The sequence below is a fragment of the Danio rerio genome, chromosome 8 (genome assembly GCF_049306965.1).
Source record: "Danio rerio strain Tuebingen ecotype United States chromosome 8, GRCz12tu, whole genome shotgun sequence".
NCBI lineage: Eukaryota > Metazoa > Chordata > Actinopteri > Cypriniformes > Danionidae > Danio > Danio rerio.
The window spans coordinates 22,076,267-22,095,806 of NC_133183.1; the positions used below are offsets into that span (position 1 = coordinate 22,076,267).

General features: G+C 36.1%; 1 protein-coding gene across 4 annotated transcripts in view; it reads right to left on the bottom strand.

The window, feature by feature from the left end:
* mllt1a (MLLT1 super elongation complex subunit a) overlaps positions 1 to 19,540 on the bottom strand; it is a 36,511-nt gene that overhangs the window by 12,717 nt on the left and 4,254 nt on the right. For all 4 annotated transcript variants that reach the window (XM_005166938.5, XM_009303913.4, XM_688768.10 and 1 more), the window contains exons 2-6: positions 14,718 to 14,898; positions 9,040 to 9,122; positions 5,891 to 6,034; positions 5,638 to 5,763; positions 69 to 692 (exon numbers count right to left, since the gene is read on the bottom strand). In XM_005166938.5, the coding sequence (XP_005166995.1) occupies positions 69 to 692; positions 5,638 to 5,763; positions 5,891 to 6,034; positions 9,040 to 9,122; positions 14,718 to 14,898 (1,158 nt within the window). The remainder of the gene's footprint in view (positions 1 to 68; positions 693 to 5,637; positions 5,764 to 5,890; positions 6,035 to 9,039; positions 9,123 to 14,717; positions 14,899 to 19,540) is intronic.

Below are 19,540 nucleotides of genomic sequence, written 5' to 3' on the forward strand. Positions count from 1 at the left end.
GACAGATAGACCTCACTTCAAAATCTACAACTTAAAGAGCAAACAAGTCCATGAATAATGAGTCAAACCTCAGATTTGGACGAGGCCTCATCATCAGAGTTGGAGTCGTCTGATTCCGGAGGCTTCTTGGTCTCCTTGACCCCCTGTGCCTCTGACTTTCCCTTGGCCCAGCGACCCTTCTCCTTCGAGGTCTTCTTTTCGGCATATCCTGAGGAGGTGTTGGAGGAAGACGTGGTGCGGGGGGAGGTCCCAGTGAACCCCCCACTGCCGGAGCACTTCGACCCCTCTGAACTCCCCTTCTTTGGCTTCTTCACACTCGGTTTGGGAGACTCTGCATTAGAGGGTCGTTTGCTGGGTGCTTTTCCATCGGCTGCTCCTCCTCCTCCACCCGCCGCTCCTGCACCTCCTCCTTTAGGAGACATGCTTTCCATTTTGGACTCCTTCAATGTCAGTTTGGGCTCCTTAAAAGCAGCTTTGGGCAGGACTTTGTTGTCATCTTTCACTTTAATTTCTGTTTTCTTGGATGACGAGGATGAAGATGACGAAGGGTCGCGGCTGCTTTTGCTGGTGCCATCCCGCTCAGAGTCTCCTTTAGATGTAGCTTTGCTCTCAGAGTCTTTTCGCGGCCGCTCTCGATGCTCCTTGGCCATTTTGTGGGATTTGGACACTTTGCTGCCTTCTTTACTCGGCTCCTGCAGGAAGAAGAAAAAACATTTGTTTCTGGTCAGAACTTTCACTTTTTACATATTTAGACACAATTTGATGCATATGAGGCAACACATCTCTTTAGATGAGGGGTGCCCAAATTTTTGCTTATGAAGGGCCAAAAACCAAACTTGACTGAGGGTGGTGGGTCGAAGGTAAACATACAGTACCATTACAGCTGCAATGGTAGTTTCCTAATATTTAAATTTTTTAAAATAAATAGAAAAAAATACTTTAATCATATTAATAATTCTATTTTTATTTTGTATTTTATGTTTAATATATATTTTTTATATTTTATAATGAACTTCTAACAATAAAACATAAGGACAATCTAACAATAACATTTATAATGACACAATGTTGTTCAGTGCTGAATACACGAGTCAAGCTGCACCGCCTAGTGCATTGTCCTCAATCTTCGAGTGACATATTTACATGTTTCAAAATCTAAACATTTATATGAAACATTTCATTTCAGTTGGCTTTTTGTAGCTCAATAATAAACAATCAAAAGGTTACATTAAATCATTAAGGCGATCTCTTTTGAAGGCATCAGCCCCAACCTTCACATCATTCTAAATCTCTTTTCTGAGCGGATGGCAGGCCAAATCAAAGGTTACCATGGGCCAACTTTAGCCCGTGGGCCCTACTTTGAGCATCTCTGCTTTAGATCAACGTATAAAATGAGCACAGAAATACCAAAGTGTACCAAAGTAGAAATGCACCAACATTTTCCTCCAAAACAGCAGGATTTTTTTTTTTCGTTTCAGCTGGAAAGGGCTGAAATAATTGAGAAAAAAAAAACAAAAACAAAAAACAAAGCAATACTACTGCAGTGCAAATAGGGCTCTGTGATTTCAGGAAAATATTTAATTACGTTTCTTTTGGGCAGATATTGCGATTTGAATTGATTTGCAATAAAAATTTAGTAAAGTCCAGCTTCTGCTCAATATTGCAACACACTCTTTAAATAAAAGAAAAGCTACATGCTATAACTGTATATATAAATTAATACTTATTGATTGAATGTGTGGGTGAGGCAGTGGTGCAGTAGGTAATGCTTTCACCTCACAGCAAGAAGGTCGCTGGTTCAAACCTCTGCTCAGTTGGTGTCTCTGTGTGTAGTTTGCATGTTCTCAAATATTAATAATGTAATCAACATCAAGTCTCACATCCTCACCATCTGTCAACCATTTCCCACCGTACACATAGTCAAACACAATTAAACAACAGATCCCCAATTAGAACAAAATACGTCGTTTGACACCTCTAATAATAAAATCATCACAAAAGACCATTAAAGCATGTCTGAACTGCGAGCATATCCCCCATCAGTGACCTTCATGCAAAGGTCATGTGCTGTATTAATGAGGCTGTGCTGAGATCTGGACTGTTAAGGATAATGGGGAAGCTGGAAGACGTCCAGCTTTGGATGATCACAGTAAATCAGCAGCAGCAGCAGCCTGACCCTCTTTTACCACGCTAATGAAAGAGGCCGCACAGTGACCCAGACAAAGAGCCAACGCTCTCAGATGATAAAGCCAAGGTCATTTCATAGAGATATGACACATGTCTTACATAATGGACACTTCATTCCCACTGAAACGATCTAATCTGCTGCTCAGAAGTAAACAAAAGGAGGAAAACAGAAAGGGATCTGATTCCTTAATATCCGGACAGGTACAGAATCTGTTATTCATACATGATAAAGTACTTGAGATGAAAAGCAGAGGGTGCTATATTATATTAGATCATATTACATTTTTTTGTTTAGTAAAACTGCATATACATTATATTCTGTCTAACATATTATATTATATTATATTATATTATATTATATTATATTATATTATATTATATTATATTATATTATATTATATTATATTATATATTATATTATATTATATTACATTATATATTATATTATATTATATTATATTATATTATATTAATTGATCGAGTATCTGCCTTGAAGAATCTCCTAGATGTGCGCCCACTGATGTTTTCCTTGCATTACATTACGTCACTATTTTAGAAGTTTGTTGTTTTTGAAGGTGTTTTATGTTAAATAAGGGTGCATTTCTTAGAAAAACAAAACAAAAAAAACAGAAACAAAAAAATAATTAAAACAGTAATAGTTTTAAATATTACTGGAATTCAGTACAATTCAAATAACTTTTTATATATTTTATTATTAACTTAATTATATTTTCTACGAAATTTTTTTCTGTGATAAATTTTTGTAATCAATAATCCATCAGAAATCATTTCAATTTCATGATTTGGTCCTTAAGAGTATTTGTTTCTGTTGTCAATAGTAGAATTGCGTTTTTTAAATGCCTTCAGCACTGAGCGGGCAAGACACATACTCTTCATGTCTTATGGCACCAGGCACTTTGTTAGAAATGCTTCAGATGTTTTGTGTTTGTTTCAATGCTTGTTTATAGTTTAACTCCTATTTTCATTTATAGAACATTATGTTTGCATTGACATTTATTATCTCTAATTCAAATCCATTATGAACAGCAGCTAGGCTAATTATTTTCTTTGTTCTCTATTTCCGCCTGGGGATGCCCACCCTGAGACCTCTAGAGATTGTGCAGGGACACTTGATGAAATCCAAGACTTGTGAATAGACTGTGCCAACCAAAGACTAATAATAAGACTAGTATTAGGGGTGTAAACATACACCCCTAATACACTTTATTGAACATGTACACAGTAACGTTCACCTCTACTTAGGCAACTTGGACATCACCTACAGTTGAAGTCAGAATTATTAAACCCCCTTTTTTAAATATTTCCCATATGATGTTTAACAGAGCAAGGACATTTTCACAGAATGTCTAATAATATTTTTTCTTCTGAAGAAAGTCTTATTTGTTTCAATTTTTTAAAAACATTTTAAGGTCAAAACTATTAGCCCCTTTAAGCTTTATATTTTTTTCGATAGTCAACAGAACAACCATCATACAACAACTTGCCTAATTAACCTAACCTGATTAGGTAATCTAATTAACCTAGTCAGGCCTTTAAATGTCACTTTAAGCTGTATACTATTATCTTAAAAAATATCTAGTAAAATATTATTTACTGTCATCATGGCAAAGATAAAATAAATCAGTTATTAGAAATAAGTTATTAAAACTATCATGTTTAGAAATGTTTTGAAAAAAAATCTGCTCTCTGTTAAACAGAAATATGGGAAATAAATTACTAAAGGGGTAATAATACAGGAGGGCTAAAAATTTTGCCATAATCACAATAATTATTTGAAACAATATTTATTGTGAAAAGTGCTATACAAATAAACTGGAATTGAATTTCATGGTCAGCGCAGATCATTCTGCGTTTTTTCAGCGATTACACAGTGAAGGAGGGGCGGGATAATAACATGCAATTGTCAACAAACAATAAAGATTTGAACTTGAAACGGTACATCAAGATATACTCTGTATTTTTACAACCGACTAAAAAAAACAAAAAAAAAAAACAAAAACAAAACAAAAAAAAAAAAACAAAAAAAAAACAACCACTATACAGCAAAATGCTCACAGCGGAGCGCTTTTAGAACAGTGCTCGTGTTTCTGCAACACAAAAAACATTCGATGGACACACAGCCTTAAACTTATTTTTTATCACTAAGATAAAAAAAGAGCTTCAGGGGTGAATCATGTGTCAGTGGTCTTTGGATAAGGGATTCATAAAAATAAACAACACAATCATAAGACAAAAGCCTGAGAAGTGAAAAAATTTAATCTCATCTCATTTTCTACCGCCTTTCCGGGGCTGGGTCGCGGGGACAGCAGTCTTAGGAGAGAACCCCAGACTTCCCTCTCACCAGACCCTTCCTTCAGCTCGTCCAAGGGGATCCTGAGGCATTCTCAGGACAGCTGTGAGACATTGTCTCTCCAGCATGTCCAGGGTTTTCCCCGAGGCCTCCTCCCAGTGGGATATGCCTAGAACACCTCGCTAGGTAGGCGTCTAGGAGGCATCCGAAACAGAGCAACCTCAGCTGACTTCTCTCGATATGGAGGAGCAGCGACTCTACTTTGAGCTCCTCCCAGGTGACAGAGCTCCTCACCCTATTTATAAGGGTGCGCCCTGCCACCCTGTGAAAGAATTTTATTTCGGCCGCTTGTATCCAAGATCTTGTCTTTTCGGGTCATGACCCGAAGCTCACGACCATAGGTGACAGTAGGAACGTAGATTAACTGGTAAATCGGGAGCTTTGCCTTTCGGCTCAGCTCCTTCTTTACCATAATGGACCGGTAAACAGACCGCATTACTGCTGCCACTGCACCAAGCCGCCTGTCAATCTCACGTTCCATCCTTCACTCACTTATGAACAAAACCACAAAGATACTTGAACTACTCCACCTCTGGTAAAGACTTTCCTCCAACCTGGAGATGACAAGCCACCTTTTTTCAGTGAATCACCATGGCCTCAGACTTGGAGGAGCTGGTTCTCATTCCAGCTGCGACACAAGGCTTTATTATCTTTGTTAACAACGGCTTTTTAATTTTTCGCTTACTTCTTGAGTGCCCTGGACGTATGATTTTGTTGTTTATATTTGTATGACTGTTAAAAACAGTACAGCTGTTTAGATCTCTGTAGAAAACATCATATATTTTTCCTATCATGAACAGAGTTCAGAAAAATAGCTTTTTTTAAAATAGAAATATTCTATAAACAGTTTAGTGTGTCAGCTCAACAAAAGTTTTTTCTTTTTTTTCTTTTAAAAAGAGAACACTTATTGTTTGAATAACATAATTTAGTTATATTGTTTTCATTTTACATCAAATCTTTTTTTCTATTTAAAAACCGAAACAAATGCTGATTTTCTTTGAGATCTTAGTATTTTGCACCCCAATGCATAAAAAGAGTATCATTCAGACTGAGAATGGCTTATTTCTCCTTTTACTGACCTTTGATCCTTGTGAGGTCTTGCTCTTCTTGGGGTCTGAAAAGGCAGAGAGTGGAATGGTTGGAAGCATAGGGTAATCTGGGCTGGGTCTTGGGACCACCTCTGCCCCCTCTGGGACCACGATGAGCTGATAAATACAAAATAAATGCAGGATTAAAGCACATTTACCCAAAAAATGTGTACAATTTGTTAGAAAATCCGCAACAAAATGTTTTTAACAAATGGATCTGAGGAGTAGTAAAGTAAACTCTCACCCCTCCCGCTTTGACAAGCTTTCGACGGAAGTCCCGCGTGGGATTATTGAAGGTGAGTTTCTCACAACGCAGGTGATTGACCGGCGGGTTCCCCTCCAGGTTGAGGAACAGGTCGTAATTGAAGCACACCTTCTTTGGTTCCTCCTGTGTGAATTAAAGTATTCAGGGATTCCATTAAATCTTTGCACATCAATGAACAACTCAAAGACATGATGCTTACTTATGTTTTCCCTCAGTATGTGATGAGACTGTTTGTTGCCGTTTTTGAATTTACTGCCATATCAGCTTTATTGCCTAATGAATGTTAAACAATTAACAACCAATTATCATGAATACAATATAATGAAGATGATTTAATGTTCCATTATTAAAATTATAGGCATGCTTAATTTCAAAAACAAAGCAGCAATACAGCGTCATGATGTTTTAAAGGGCACCTCTGATGCTTTTGGAACTGTTTGAACAGAACTGTGTGTAGGTATAGTGAATCCACATTCAATATACAACAGAAGTCTCAGATTGTTGACGTTAAATCTGGTTTATTTTTGTACAGTAGCATGATAGATCTAGCAGTGTATACAGAGGTGTATATTGACTTGTATCCTGTCAAATTCGCCTCAACTTTATGTGCAAAATCAGTGGAAAGTTATATGTGTGTGTATTGCGAACTTTGCAACAGCATTCATAGGACCCATCATTTCAGAAAGGCTTGAATAAACTCCACAACAAATACATCAAATAACCTTATTTGTTTTTTGACTCTGATCTGAATATCTCCATTATTCGCTTCATTGCTGTCTACGTCACTGACTGCTGTTTATGTGACGCAGCAAGAGAAACAGACACGCACAGTGGGTGGAGAGAACCAGCTCATGTGCATTTAAAGACACAGGCAACAAAACGGCTACAATGTAATTTTACTACTAAATTTACATATTCGGCATGGTATAATAAATGTAAATGTAAACAAATGTAAAAGAGGTAAAATAGAAGCCCTTTAATGATTGTTCATTCAGCTCTAACTCATAATCTGCCATAAAAAGATGTCTAACAGAGCACTACAGCTAGAGTCCAGAGTACAAATCAATCCAAGTCCAGACTTATGCCTGCAAACATCTGCATGATGATTTCAAATATTATGCAAAGAAGCAAAGACTTTGGTGCATTGTTGTTATACATATAATATTATAAGATTTAATGTTCTTCTAAAGCTCTTCATGAGCAGCCTATTCCCAAATTAGCTATTTTGCAATTTATAAAAAACAGCTTCCTAAACCTTTGGTAATACATAATAAGCTAAGCGTTAAGGCTACACCTGAAGAAGCAAAAACGTGCAGTTGTGAAACTTTTGCTCAAGGTCTAATTAATCAGTTTGATCTTCCATACTGTTCAAATCTGAGTCAGATGCAAGCGGACGCACTCGCACCCTCCAGGTGCACATAGTAGAAATGATCTCACTATTATTTGTTCATTAATATTTTGTGCTGTATTTGATTACTAGTGGTGTTTTGAATTTAAAAAATGCATAATAATCATGATAATCGTGAAACCATGTTTTTTCTTAAGACAATACAATTGTACAACCAAAATCTATGATTGACGCATCCCTAATTGTTATGCAGTTTATAACTTAAAACAAATGAATGTGTCTGAATGTCGAAAAAGCCTACTTAAGCAATGCACTGCTTTTGTTGTGCTTCGAAATACAACATTTAAATACGTTTGTAAAAAAGTCTATTGTACAATGCACTGATATAATGTAGTTTCAAAATACAATATATTAACATTTTAATGTAGAAAAAGCCAACGTGGGTGTCTTAAGGAGCAAGCATACAACGTATGGGTTCTTATATTGCTGTTGTGTCATCACTCATATTGCAAGTCATATCTTTCTGGCCTCTCATTAGGGATGCTTTTTTATGAACTGCCCCCCATGACAAACTTATTGAATAGCCCTGGACAAAAGGGTCTGAAATCCCTATGGGGATAAAACAAACTGTGTTAAAACTGTGTAATGTGCATGTTTGACACTATAAACAAACACAGAAACACTAAAATCACCAAAGAATGCAGCGAGTATGAGTAAGAAGACCTTCAGTGCACAGAGTACAGACATTAACAGGACACCATGATGGATTTTAAAATAGTCACACATGTAACCGTGAATTAGTCTCTGCTTGCCATATAGTTAATAAATCATTAAAAGGTTTTGTTATAATAAACATAACAGCAGCACAAACTCTGTAATCCGCCATTGTTGTTGTTGTTACTGGTTATTACATGTCGGGTTCTACCTTCTGGTCACATGGTACTGTGAAGTCATTGTTTCCCAAAAGTTTGCCTATTTTGCAAAGCGAAAGGTTTCGAGATCTACTATCTAAGCAGTTACAAAATAGTTAGTTTCAGGACCCTGAACAATTGTTCTATTAAACAAAATAATGAATCATCAATTACTCAGCTTCCATCCTTTTGTAGAAAAAAAAAGGAAAATATTTTGAAGAGCGTCAGAAACTAGCAGCTATTAACTTCCATGGTGTTTTTTTTCCTCTTAACATTTTTCAAAAAATCTACTTTTGTGTTTGACAGAGACAAGAAACTGAAAGGTTTGGAACCACATGAAAGTGAGTACATTACGAACTATCCTTTTAAAGTGAGTCAACAGGGGTGATTTAGGAGCGCTCAGCCAGAGGATCATTCAAGATTTAAGGGAAAAACCTCAGCAGGGATCAGAGTTACAAATCAAACGCACAGATGAACATTCTCCAGCTCAATCTGTTTATCTCTGTCGAAAACAACTCAAGAAAACAAGACTCTCAGTAAAGCGGGGATGTTTTTCAGATCAGATATGGTTACATATCACAAGCCAGTGAGTCAGCGGGTGGGTTGGGGAAAAAAAAAAAGAGAGTAATTATTTTGCATTATTATGGCTCAGCTCATAAGGCGAATCATGCTCCTCTGCTTACTCTACACTGATGGCTTAATGCCAGTGAGGGGAAGTTCACAAATGACACAACAGAGGAAGAGAAACTGATACTGATGAGTCACAGAGTGAGAGATATATGCGTATGAACGTGTGAAAACAAAAACAAAAAATAGACTAACTATAGAACAAAAGTCAACAGCAAGAGAAGTTGCAGGAAGAGGCTCACCTTGTTTTTGAAGTAGACCTCTATGGGCATCAGAAAGCCAGCATAACCTGACTCCTCAACCTTGTATTGGGGCTCCTTACACACTGCACATAAATACAAAAAGAATAATTACTTCACTTAGACGTGTAAAAACAACATTTATCCACTTCAAATCCAAATGGGTGAAAGAACAGAGTATATACAGGAATCAGATTCAAATTCAATACCTTTTAAGAACCATTTTAAGACTCTTTCCACACATTTTAAGACCTTATAACCGCTTCAGGTTTCAACCGGAAACACTGGCAAGATTTGAACTTACAGTACATTTACTAAATATTAATGTGAGAAACTAATCAAAAACTAAAACATTATTCATATAGTAAAAACCTAGCTAATTCAGCAGGTTGGCTCCTATTTATGACTTGCAGAAATGATGGTGTTGCCTTGATTACTGCAGTAAACGAAGCAGCATGATCTCAAATCCAGCAGGATTTCGTTGATTTCATAAACTACATAGCATCCTGGTATTGGCAGATTTAACTCAGGCAAACTTTATCAACTTTTAATACTTTAAGACCCCGCGGACACCCTGAAGAAAAGAGATTTTCAGCATCAAAACATTTCTTGGAAAACAAATACACTAAAATGTTATTTAGTGCAACCAAGTAATATATACCAAAAATCTACAATCAAGAATTATTTGATTACATATTAAATTACTTTATTTGGTGATCAATGCAGTAACAATAGTTTGTTTTTTCAAAAGTTAATAGAATAAGGTAGACAGACACTTTCCGTCCATAAGCATTACGTGCATATAAAATCACTTTTCTTAACTCTACCTGGGATTGACTCATTTTATTTTATTAAAGATACAGCAAAAAAGTTCTAATTATTCGTAATTTATATAAAATTAATACTTTAAAATATTATGTTTAATGTAAATAACTCCTGTGAGGCAAATCTGAGTTTAAAGCATCTTTACACCGATGTAATCCATTAGCAGGTCATTCTAGGTAAAGTCAGAATGGCTGTTCAGTAAATGTTTGGCTTACAACATTTTTGTATTGTTAAAAAATAATATTTTTTAAAATATTGTTTATAATAACTATAATAATATGTTATACTTATTTAAAAAAAATTTATAATTTGTATAATTTTATAATTAAATTAATTAAATAAAAAATAATTATAATTATTATTAATTTATAATTTATTTATAATATATAATAATATTTTAATTATTTAAAAAATTACAAACTTGTAAAAAAAGTTAAACAAAAACTATTTCTTTATAAATTCACAAATTTGTTTGTAAAAAAAAGGTAAAAACAAAAACACATATTTGTAAAAATATATAATAACACTAATAATAATAATAATAATAATAATAAAGCAAATAAATCAAATTTTTTTTTTAGAAAAAGTAAAAAAAATGTAAAAAGTTAAAAAGCAGCATTTATTTAAACTTTATGTATCATCATATCTTTTTTATTGAATGATATGTCAGCAACAAAGGATATTTTGATGAAGAAAAATAAAATACAATAAAAACAACAAAAGATTAATTAGATTTTTTTTACAATAACATATAATGAAAATTCTAAAACAAAAAGCATCCTGTTTTATATCATCAAATTGCAAACTTTGTCACAGTTTTGGAGCACACTAGCTAAAAGATATCCTAAAAGTGAATAATACTGATACTAACGTCTTAAAAACCTTATTTTAATTTCATGGGACTTTAAAGCGGGACAGTCCAAGATTTGTTTTATTTACACTTCATAAATGACTAGTGTTTGGTTTTACACCAAACACTAGTTTCTTTCCAAATATGGACTTCTAAAAACATACATTTACAAATTAAATGTATTAAAAAAATTATTAATTTATAGATTAAAATAACATTTAATATTTTATAATGTTATAGATGATGATTTTTTTTTCTTCATTAACAAATTCAAGCATCAAGTCTTTGCACATGAATATTAATTATGTTTCATGATGTTTACTCTGTAGCCCTCGCTGATTGGCTGAAAGGCACATGCTGTTAAGAGTGCACTGATCAGCTGCCAACCCGACAATCTGACTATTGTGAAGACACAGATTGTGAATATTTTTTTCAAAAGACTAAACATGACACTCAAGCAACATCTGCATGACCCAGTCATTTTCACACCATATCTAATTCTGCAAACAAATCTTGAAATCAGTGTTCTAAATCAAGCCAGAATAAATTGATTATATATTACCAACACAAATATAAGACACTCGGAACAGATGCATAAGATGATGTTTCATCTGCTAAACTGGCAGTAGTTGGTTTCGCCAGTCATCTGAGCCTGTTTGTTTTGTTTGTTGTTGATTTAGCATCAAATCCTGGCATCACATCAAGCCAAAATTTTGTTATCAATCCAACTCCAAAGAAACATGTGTAACGAGTCATGCAGCTCTCATGTGTGCTGTTTTCAGAAGATTACGACAACTGTGGGCAGAGCTTTACTTCTAGAAATGCACTGATATGGAATGTTTTTGACTGAGATACCAATAACCCTTCAGATATGGATATATTAGTCAAATATACATTTTCTGAATTTTCTGCATGATTGTAAAAAAAGGCAAAGAACAAAAGGGAAACACATACAGTGAAGAACACATTTTAACTTTAGAAAAGTGATCTCTGAACTTAATTAATAAACTATTATAAGGCGAACTTTCTTTCATATAAATACTGCCTGACGTAAAAACTGCATAAATTAAGCAACCAAGTCACTAAACATTAACTAAAATCTAAATATCAGCAACAAAAAAAAAAAAAACCTGTAGAAAACTCTTTTATCTCTCTGACCCTTTAACAGACACTTCCTTAAAACCACTCCACATCTCTATAAAAATATTGTGCATTTCCAGGTGAGTGGGATCTCCATATGCACCAGACACTTTACTTAAACTACACCTTGCAAAAACTCAATAAGAAAGACAATCTTTACTTGTAGCACAAATCATGTTGCACACTACATGCTCCACTGAGTGGTACGGTACGAGTCGGTATGGGTCACCTTTATCAGGCTTGTGTTTCCACTGCTCAAAGGGTACCAATGGTAACCCTTTGGTGGGCGTGGTGTACGACAAGTTTCAGTCGACGTCATTCTCACTCGAGGAAATGTCAAAGCAAAGCTGTACAGACCATTCACAAATCATATGAGAAGCACTGCTTACAAAACAGAGGCTTTATACACACAAATACTTGTGTATAAATGTTTATTACTTACCTTTCTATGAACATAACTTGATTATAACTGCAGATCAATGATGAAAAATAGCTTACTATAACATCCGCAATTATATTAAATAAATAAATGCAGCATTCATGAACACATACAGACCCTTACAGTCTCCAATATGTTACAAATTACAGAAAAACTCCACACAGCATACATTTAGGCTTTATTTGGGTTCTAAAACCACACCCAACACCGTGCAAACCTCTCATCTGTATCTTTAATCTTCAGCAGCACATGTAACCTCTTGTTAGAAAGAAATTCCGTCATTCTGAGTTCATAATAGACCAAAAGGTGATGATAATAGCTAAACATGGCAGTTTGGGGATGTTTCAGGTTGCTGAAAGAATCATTCGGTCCTTTGTTTTTTTCGCATTTCACTTTTGCGATCGTCAGATGTCAGAAGCACATCAATAATCATGCGCACGTTATTACCATGAGCTCAAGAAGTTTGTTATGAAAAAAACCTCTCTGGAGAAAGTGCAACCGCTCACACTTTAGACGGCCTCTTAAACAACAATAGGACAACAGGTTTATCTTCTTGGCTTTGTGGTTGTTTATCGAGATGACGTCAAGGTTTGTTTAAGCTTAGGTCAACCATGGCTTGATATTATATGTATAGTATTACGATGTAATATCTCGGCTGTGTACTTAAAAATGGCGCTTCCTTTGTTTTCATTTTCTTGCTTGTACACGCACTAGTAACACTTGTCTGTAAACTAATAGCGTTCAGCTGCGCGTCTGGCTCCGCCTTTTGGTACCCTTTTGTTGTGCTAGGTACTCTTTGGAAAGGGTACTCAAAAAGTAGTATGGTACGGTAGACTTTTATGGCACGGTACCATACGGTTCGGTACACTTTTATGGTCGTTTCCATTGTCGAAAGATACCTAAAAGTGTACTGTACTGTAAAACTTTTTGGTCACCCTATGCAAAGGGTACCAATCAGGCATAAAGGGTACCATAAGGCGGAGCTAGACATGCAGCTGAACGCTACTGGTTTACAGAGAAACGTCACTCGCAAAAGCAGGAGAATGAAAACCAAAAACCGACATGTTTTAAATACACAGCCAAGACATTACATCGTAATATTATATGCATATGTTAACAAGCCATGATTAACCCAAGCTCGAACAAACCTTGTCGTTGTCTTGATGAACAACCACAAAGCCAAGAAGAACAAAATCTGCTGCGTCCTGTTTTTGTTTTATGAGGCCATCTAAATGTGCGAGCAGTTTCACTTTCTCCAGAGCGCTCACCGTGCATCTACATTTCAAACAAACTTCTTGAGCTAATGATAATAATGTGCGCGTAATCATTGAAGTGCTTCCGATCCTCTCAGACAAAAAAAAAAGAACAAACGTGAGAGTAAAGCGCAAAAAAACAAAGGAGAAGATTGATAAAACACAGGAGCAAATTTTTTCAGCAACCTGAATCATGAACAAACTGCCAATTTTATCAATCCCCTTTTGGACTATTTTAAACTCAGAATGATGAAATTACTTTCTAACAAGAGGCTACATGTGCTGGTGAAGATTAAAGATACAGATGTAAGATTTGCACTTTTGCACTGACTGTAGACGTTACAGTAGGATATTTCCCACTGTCATTGATCTGCAACCATAATCAAGTTATGTTCATAGAAACGATAGTAATGAACATTTATACACAAGAATTTATGTGTTTAAAGCATCTGTTTTGTGAGCAGTGCTTCTCATATGATATGTGAACAACTCATGCAGCTGTACTGTAGACATTTCCTTGAGCGAGAATGACATCATCTGAAACTTTCAGTCACACACCACGCCCACCCTTGGTACCCTTTAGGCAGTGGAAACGTAAGCCTGATAAAGGTGACCCGTACTGTACTGTACCAGTCAGTGAAAATGGGCCATAAGGTACCTTTTAACAGTGGAAATGGACATAAAAGCATACCGACACATACCATACCGTACCATTCAGAAGAAACGGGGCATAAAAGAAGCACAGTATAGTCTGTCTTAGGTTATGTGTATAGTTTAAGAATTTAGTAGTTAGTCTAGTTAGACCATGCATGTCAGTTATGTATAGGTTTAAAATAGCTCTTATGTCCAGTGTTGTGTTCATATGTATGACTATGTTTATTTATGTAGCAACATTGTCCTTCAAGACACAACACTTTATTACACTGTATGTCCACACATGTAGCAGAATGACAATAAAGCTCAAACTGACTTGACTTTTTGACTTGAATCATTTTAAAAAGTGTCAAACAGCAAGCAGTCAGCAAGTGTCAAATTATACATCGCTTATTGGCTTAAAGATTTTTAAAGCCTTACATTTTGTTTCCGGATAAATAATGACAACCTTAAAACACCATTTATTTATTGATATGGCTGCCGATATATTGTGCATTTCATTTGAAGTTGTGAAATGTACCTCTCTTGGGTTTTGGAAAGCTCTCGTGCAGCCGGAAGACCACTTTATCCACAAAGTGCTGAATGTCGCTGCCTTCGGGGCCTCGCACAAACACCATCCAGTCGTGGGTGAAGCCCTCAGACGTCACTTTCTTCCTCAGCTGAGCTCTGTGTCCCAGCTCAAGCTTGACCTGAACCGTGCACTGCAAACCCACAAAAACATCCTCATTAAATTTCTCAAAACGACTCAAGCAAAGTGACAATAAACTGTTACAATATTGTAACAGTTGTACTGAAACTATTCTCAAGCATGTCTCTCACTTCAAACAAATACAGCAAAGCAAATTGAAACAAAAGCCTGAAGTCTTGAAAGCGCAAAGCCTATTAGAAGCTACCCGTTACAGTTACAATGAAGCTTTGAATAATTTACGTCCCTATAATAAAATCCCTCTTGATTTCATCAGACTTGTTTTGAATCTGATTTCAGATTCTAGAATTCATTTCATATTCTCTTCTAAGAACCGATTCCTCACTGTCATTGCAATAAGCAGGTTTTCACTCATGAAATATGATTTATTACTAGTCAGAACATCTACAGACCAGTGTTTCAGATTCCAAATTTTAATAATAAAAAATTCATAAGTATCATTTGAAAGCAACTTAAGCTACATATTTGCAGGTATACAATGTCTTGGTGTTGCGCTGCTGACTCTAATGGCAATCCATCGTACTGCCCGCAGTAAACACGCACCCGATGAGGAAGAGAAAACATTGGCAAACAAGGGAACTTTTACAGTTTTTTAGGCACACAAAAGTGTTCTTAGAGCATTGCATGATTACAGCTGAACTACTCAAGAATGTTTGATAATGCTTTTGTTTCTTGGCCTTTGAATGTTTTGAGACCATTGCTGTCTATGAAGGATAAGAGAGCTCTCGGATTTCCTTTAAAGTAGCTCAGTTAGTGTTCCTAAGATGAACGAAGGGTCTCAGGGGATTAGAGTGACATAGGGTGAGTAATTAATAACAATTTTCATTTCTGGGTGAACTAACCCTTTTTATGCCTTCAAATGATGATGGTAATAATCAGTGATTTGTGATCATATATTTATGTGAATGTTTCAGATGGGCATACCATAAAAGCTTGTGAGAAATCATACAATGGTACAAAACAACTGCTATTTGCACCAGCTCACTGACAGAAAAAAGTTTACTCTATCGCAAACCTTATTAGGAAAAAGACTTTTGCACATACTCAAAAGTGATAGTTTACCCAAAAATTACAATTCTGTCATTATTTACTCATGTCCACTTGTTGAAAACTTGTTTGAGTTTATTTATCTGTTGAACCCACACGTATATATAGTAGTCAACATCTAAAGTGGATAATCCCCTTTAAAAGTTAAAACTACAGAAAACACCCATTCTTGTCCTAGGACAATTTAGAAAAATATTTTAGATTCACTGCGAATGTTGACTACTGTATATTGGGATAATCTTGCAAACTGATAGTCACTGACCTCTATAGTGTTTGTATTTTCAAACAACAGTATGTACGTTAAAAGCTAGCGATTTCCAAAAATTTTCAAATGATCTTCTATTGGATAAAGGTCTGGAACAACTTGAGGATGAGTACATTGGAATTTTTAGGTGAACTATCCCTACCTGACCAAAATTTTGCCACCTATTTAAGTATTAGGAACAACAAATAATAATTTGAATTTTAGTTGATCATTTGGTATTAGAAGTATAATAAAATATAATCATGCCTTGATTTTTAATTATTTATTTAGGACAGTAATGTTTTTTGTCAGTAATGACTTTGGTTAGACAAAAGCCTTGTCACTTAACAGAAATGATGTTCAGTATAGAATATAAAGTCATGATGCAGTGGAAAAAGAATTACTATTGTTTGCTGTCTCATGAGCTTGGACGACTGCAGCTATACATCTCTGCAATGACTCAAATAACTTATTAATAAAGTCATCTGGAATGGCAAAGAAAGTGTTCTTGTAGAACTCCCAGAGTTCATCAAGATTCTTTGGATTCTTCGTCTTACCTCAGACATGCTCAATAATATTCATGTCTGCTGCTGACTGGGCTGGCCAATCCTGGAGCACCTTAACCTTTTTTGCTTTCAGGAACTTTGAGGTGGCGGCTGAAGCATAAGAAGGAGCGCTATCCTGCTGAAGAATTTGTCCTGTGCTGTGGTTTGTAATGTAATGGGCAGCACAAATGTCTTGATACCTCAGGCTGTTGATGTTGCCATCCACTCTGCAGGTCTCTCGAACACCCCCATACTGAATGTAACCCCAAACCATGATTTATCCTTCACCAAACTTGACTGATTTCTCTGAGAATCTTGGGTCCATGCGGGTTCCAGTAGGTCTTCTACAGTATTTGTGATTATTGGGATGCAGTTCAACAGATGATTCACCTGAAACATCTACCTTCTGCCACTTTTCCAAATGAGTAAACTAGAAGTCAAGTTATTATGTGTTGCTCTTACAACTGGGATCGATGACAAGACTGTGTCAGGTAGTATATTCATGTATGCTAATGGATACCAATTTTCAAAATTTGTCAAAAAGTCTTCTTTTGAGCAAAGGTCTGGAACAACCTGAAGATGAGTATATTTTCATTTTTGGATGAACTATTCCTTTAAAATATATGGAATGAAAAGGACATCACAGTGGCAAATCATCAAGCTGTAGGCTATTTTCTTTACGAAAAAAAAACAGAAATTTAAATTGAGTCAAATCATATTACTGCTATTGATACGGCAAAGAAGAGTGACTAAAAAAAGGCCTCCAGGCACCAAATCGGAGTAGGAATACCTTTCATATGCATGCTGAAGCTAATCATGTGGATCATCGTCTGGTTCTGCCAAATGGCCAGAAAAAGCCATCAAGGGAATTCCTTGAAAGGCAGCCAGGAAAAATGAACACTGCCCACATCGGGTGGAGCCGGGCCAGACTGGGTTCAGGTGCCCAGAGATGCTCGTCTGCTGTTGACTCGAGGTGATCGAAGCACCAGAATAGAGAACAACACCAAGAGGAGCTTTTCTGAAAGAATGAGTGGAAGGAAAATCTTATTGGGCGCCGTCTGGCCAGTTCGTCCTGTCACCATAATGCCCTTTAACTCTGTGCGTTGGCTGACACTGCTGCTACTCTGAGGCCAAAACCTGCCAGCAAGACTCCATGCTGCCAGGCATCAGAATAAACCCTATGAATTCATCTCTCTCTCGCTCGCTCACCCACCCACAATCGCCAGCCGTGTCACATATATAGACAGACAGTGAGACAAAAGACAACCCTGCTTTTTTCCCACAACTTACCATTTGTCACTTGCCTTGAGGTAACAAATAAAAAGCGAACGCTGCCTACATAAAAGCCACTCCACTCCGCCTGACCACCCAAACATGAAGACGATACAGGACAGACAGAAGACGTACACAATAAGAGATTCAACACATGACTGGGCTAATCCCGCAGAATGGGGGAAAAGATCAAAAGGCTTTTTTTTTGTAAAGGAGTAGATTAAACAGAAGGACGGGCAAACATTAGTGGCTCCTGGTCTCGCCAGACACACTCAACCGCTTCACTTTTTGTTATGAAACATGAAATAGACTTGAAAGAGGCAGACGGGATTTCACTCAGGTCACTGCTATGATACAGATTATCAGTCAAGCGGAGCAAAAATACGAGCAGGTCACGTGCGAGCCAACAGGCGAACAACAAAACAACAAGTCTCAGAAGAGTCGGCGCAATGCTCTTGTTAACGATTCAGCTGGGAAAACATGAATGAATTAATTAAGTACATGAACTGTGTTTCATCTTGCATGCAGGAACAGAACAGAGATCGGCAACAACAAAACTACACTGAATGAACAGATTCATAAATATATAAACTAAATTTTTGACTTTATGCAGAAAAACATTTCAGGATTGCTTTCTTAACTCCTAGTGTCGCTAGTTAACACACTCGATGCATTTTTACCTCAACACATCTCATAATGTCTGAAATATCCACCTCTACCAAATAGTTGATTTGTTGAAATATACTAGAATTATACTAGTAAATATACTAGAATTTATACATATACTATGAAAATTAGAAAAATATCAAGTGTTAGACCAATTTAATAAAAAATCTAATAAAAATAAAACATTTTTGAATACTAAATAATCTTTATTTTTTGATGTATGCCATAAAATATTTCAAATTCTAATGTTGTTGTTGTTGTTTTTAAATTAAACCAAAATCAAGTGTATTAGTGCAACAGGATTACGTTCGTTTGATTATTTTGTAAACCAATAATGCTGTGTAGTAGAACTGGGTGATTTGGCCATAATTCAAAATCTCGATTAATTGAACATTTTAACCGGATAACAATTCGTCACCTTAGAATTATAAGGTTTTATCTGACCTTTTTGTCAAAATTGAGTTAATGACATATTCTTATTAAATGACAACTTATTTACATTATGGGATGTTTTTGTATAGGTTGTTTACATTCATTTATTTTATTTTCGGCTTAGTCCCTTTATTAATCTGGGGTCGCCACAGTGGAATAAACCACCAACTTATCCAACACATGTTTTACGTAGCGGATGCCCTTCCAGTTGCAACCCATCTCAGGGAAACATCCATACATGCTTATTTACACTCATACACTACGGACAATTTAGCCTACCCAATTCACCTGTACTGCATGTCTTTGGGCTGTGGGGGAAACTGGAGCACCCGGAGGAAACCCACGCAAATACTGGGAGAACTCCATACAGAAACGCCAACTGGCCCCAGCCGAGGCTCAAACAAGCGACCTTCTTGCTGTGAGGCGACAGG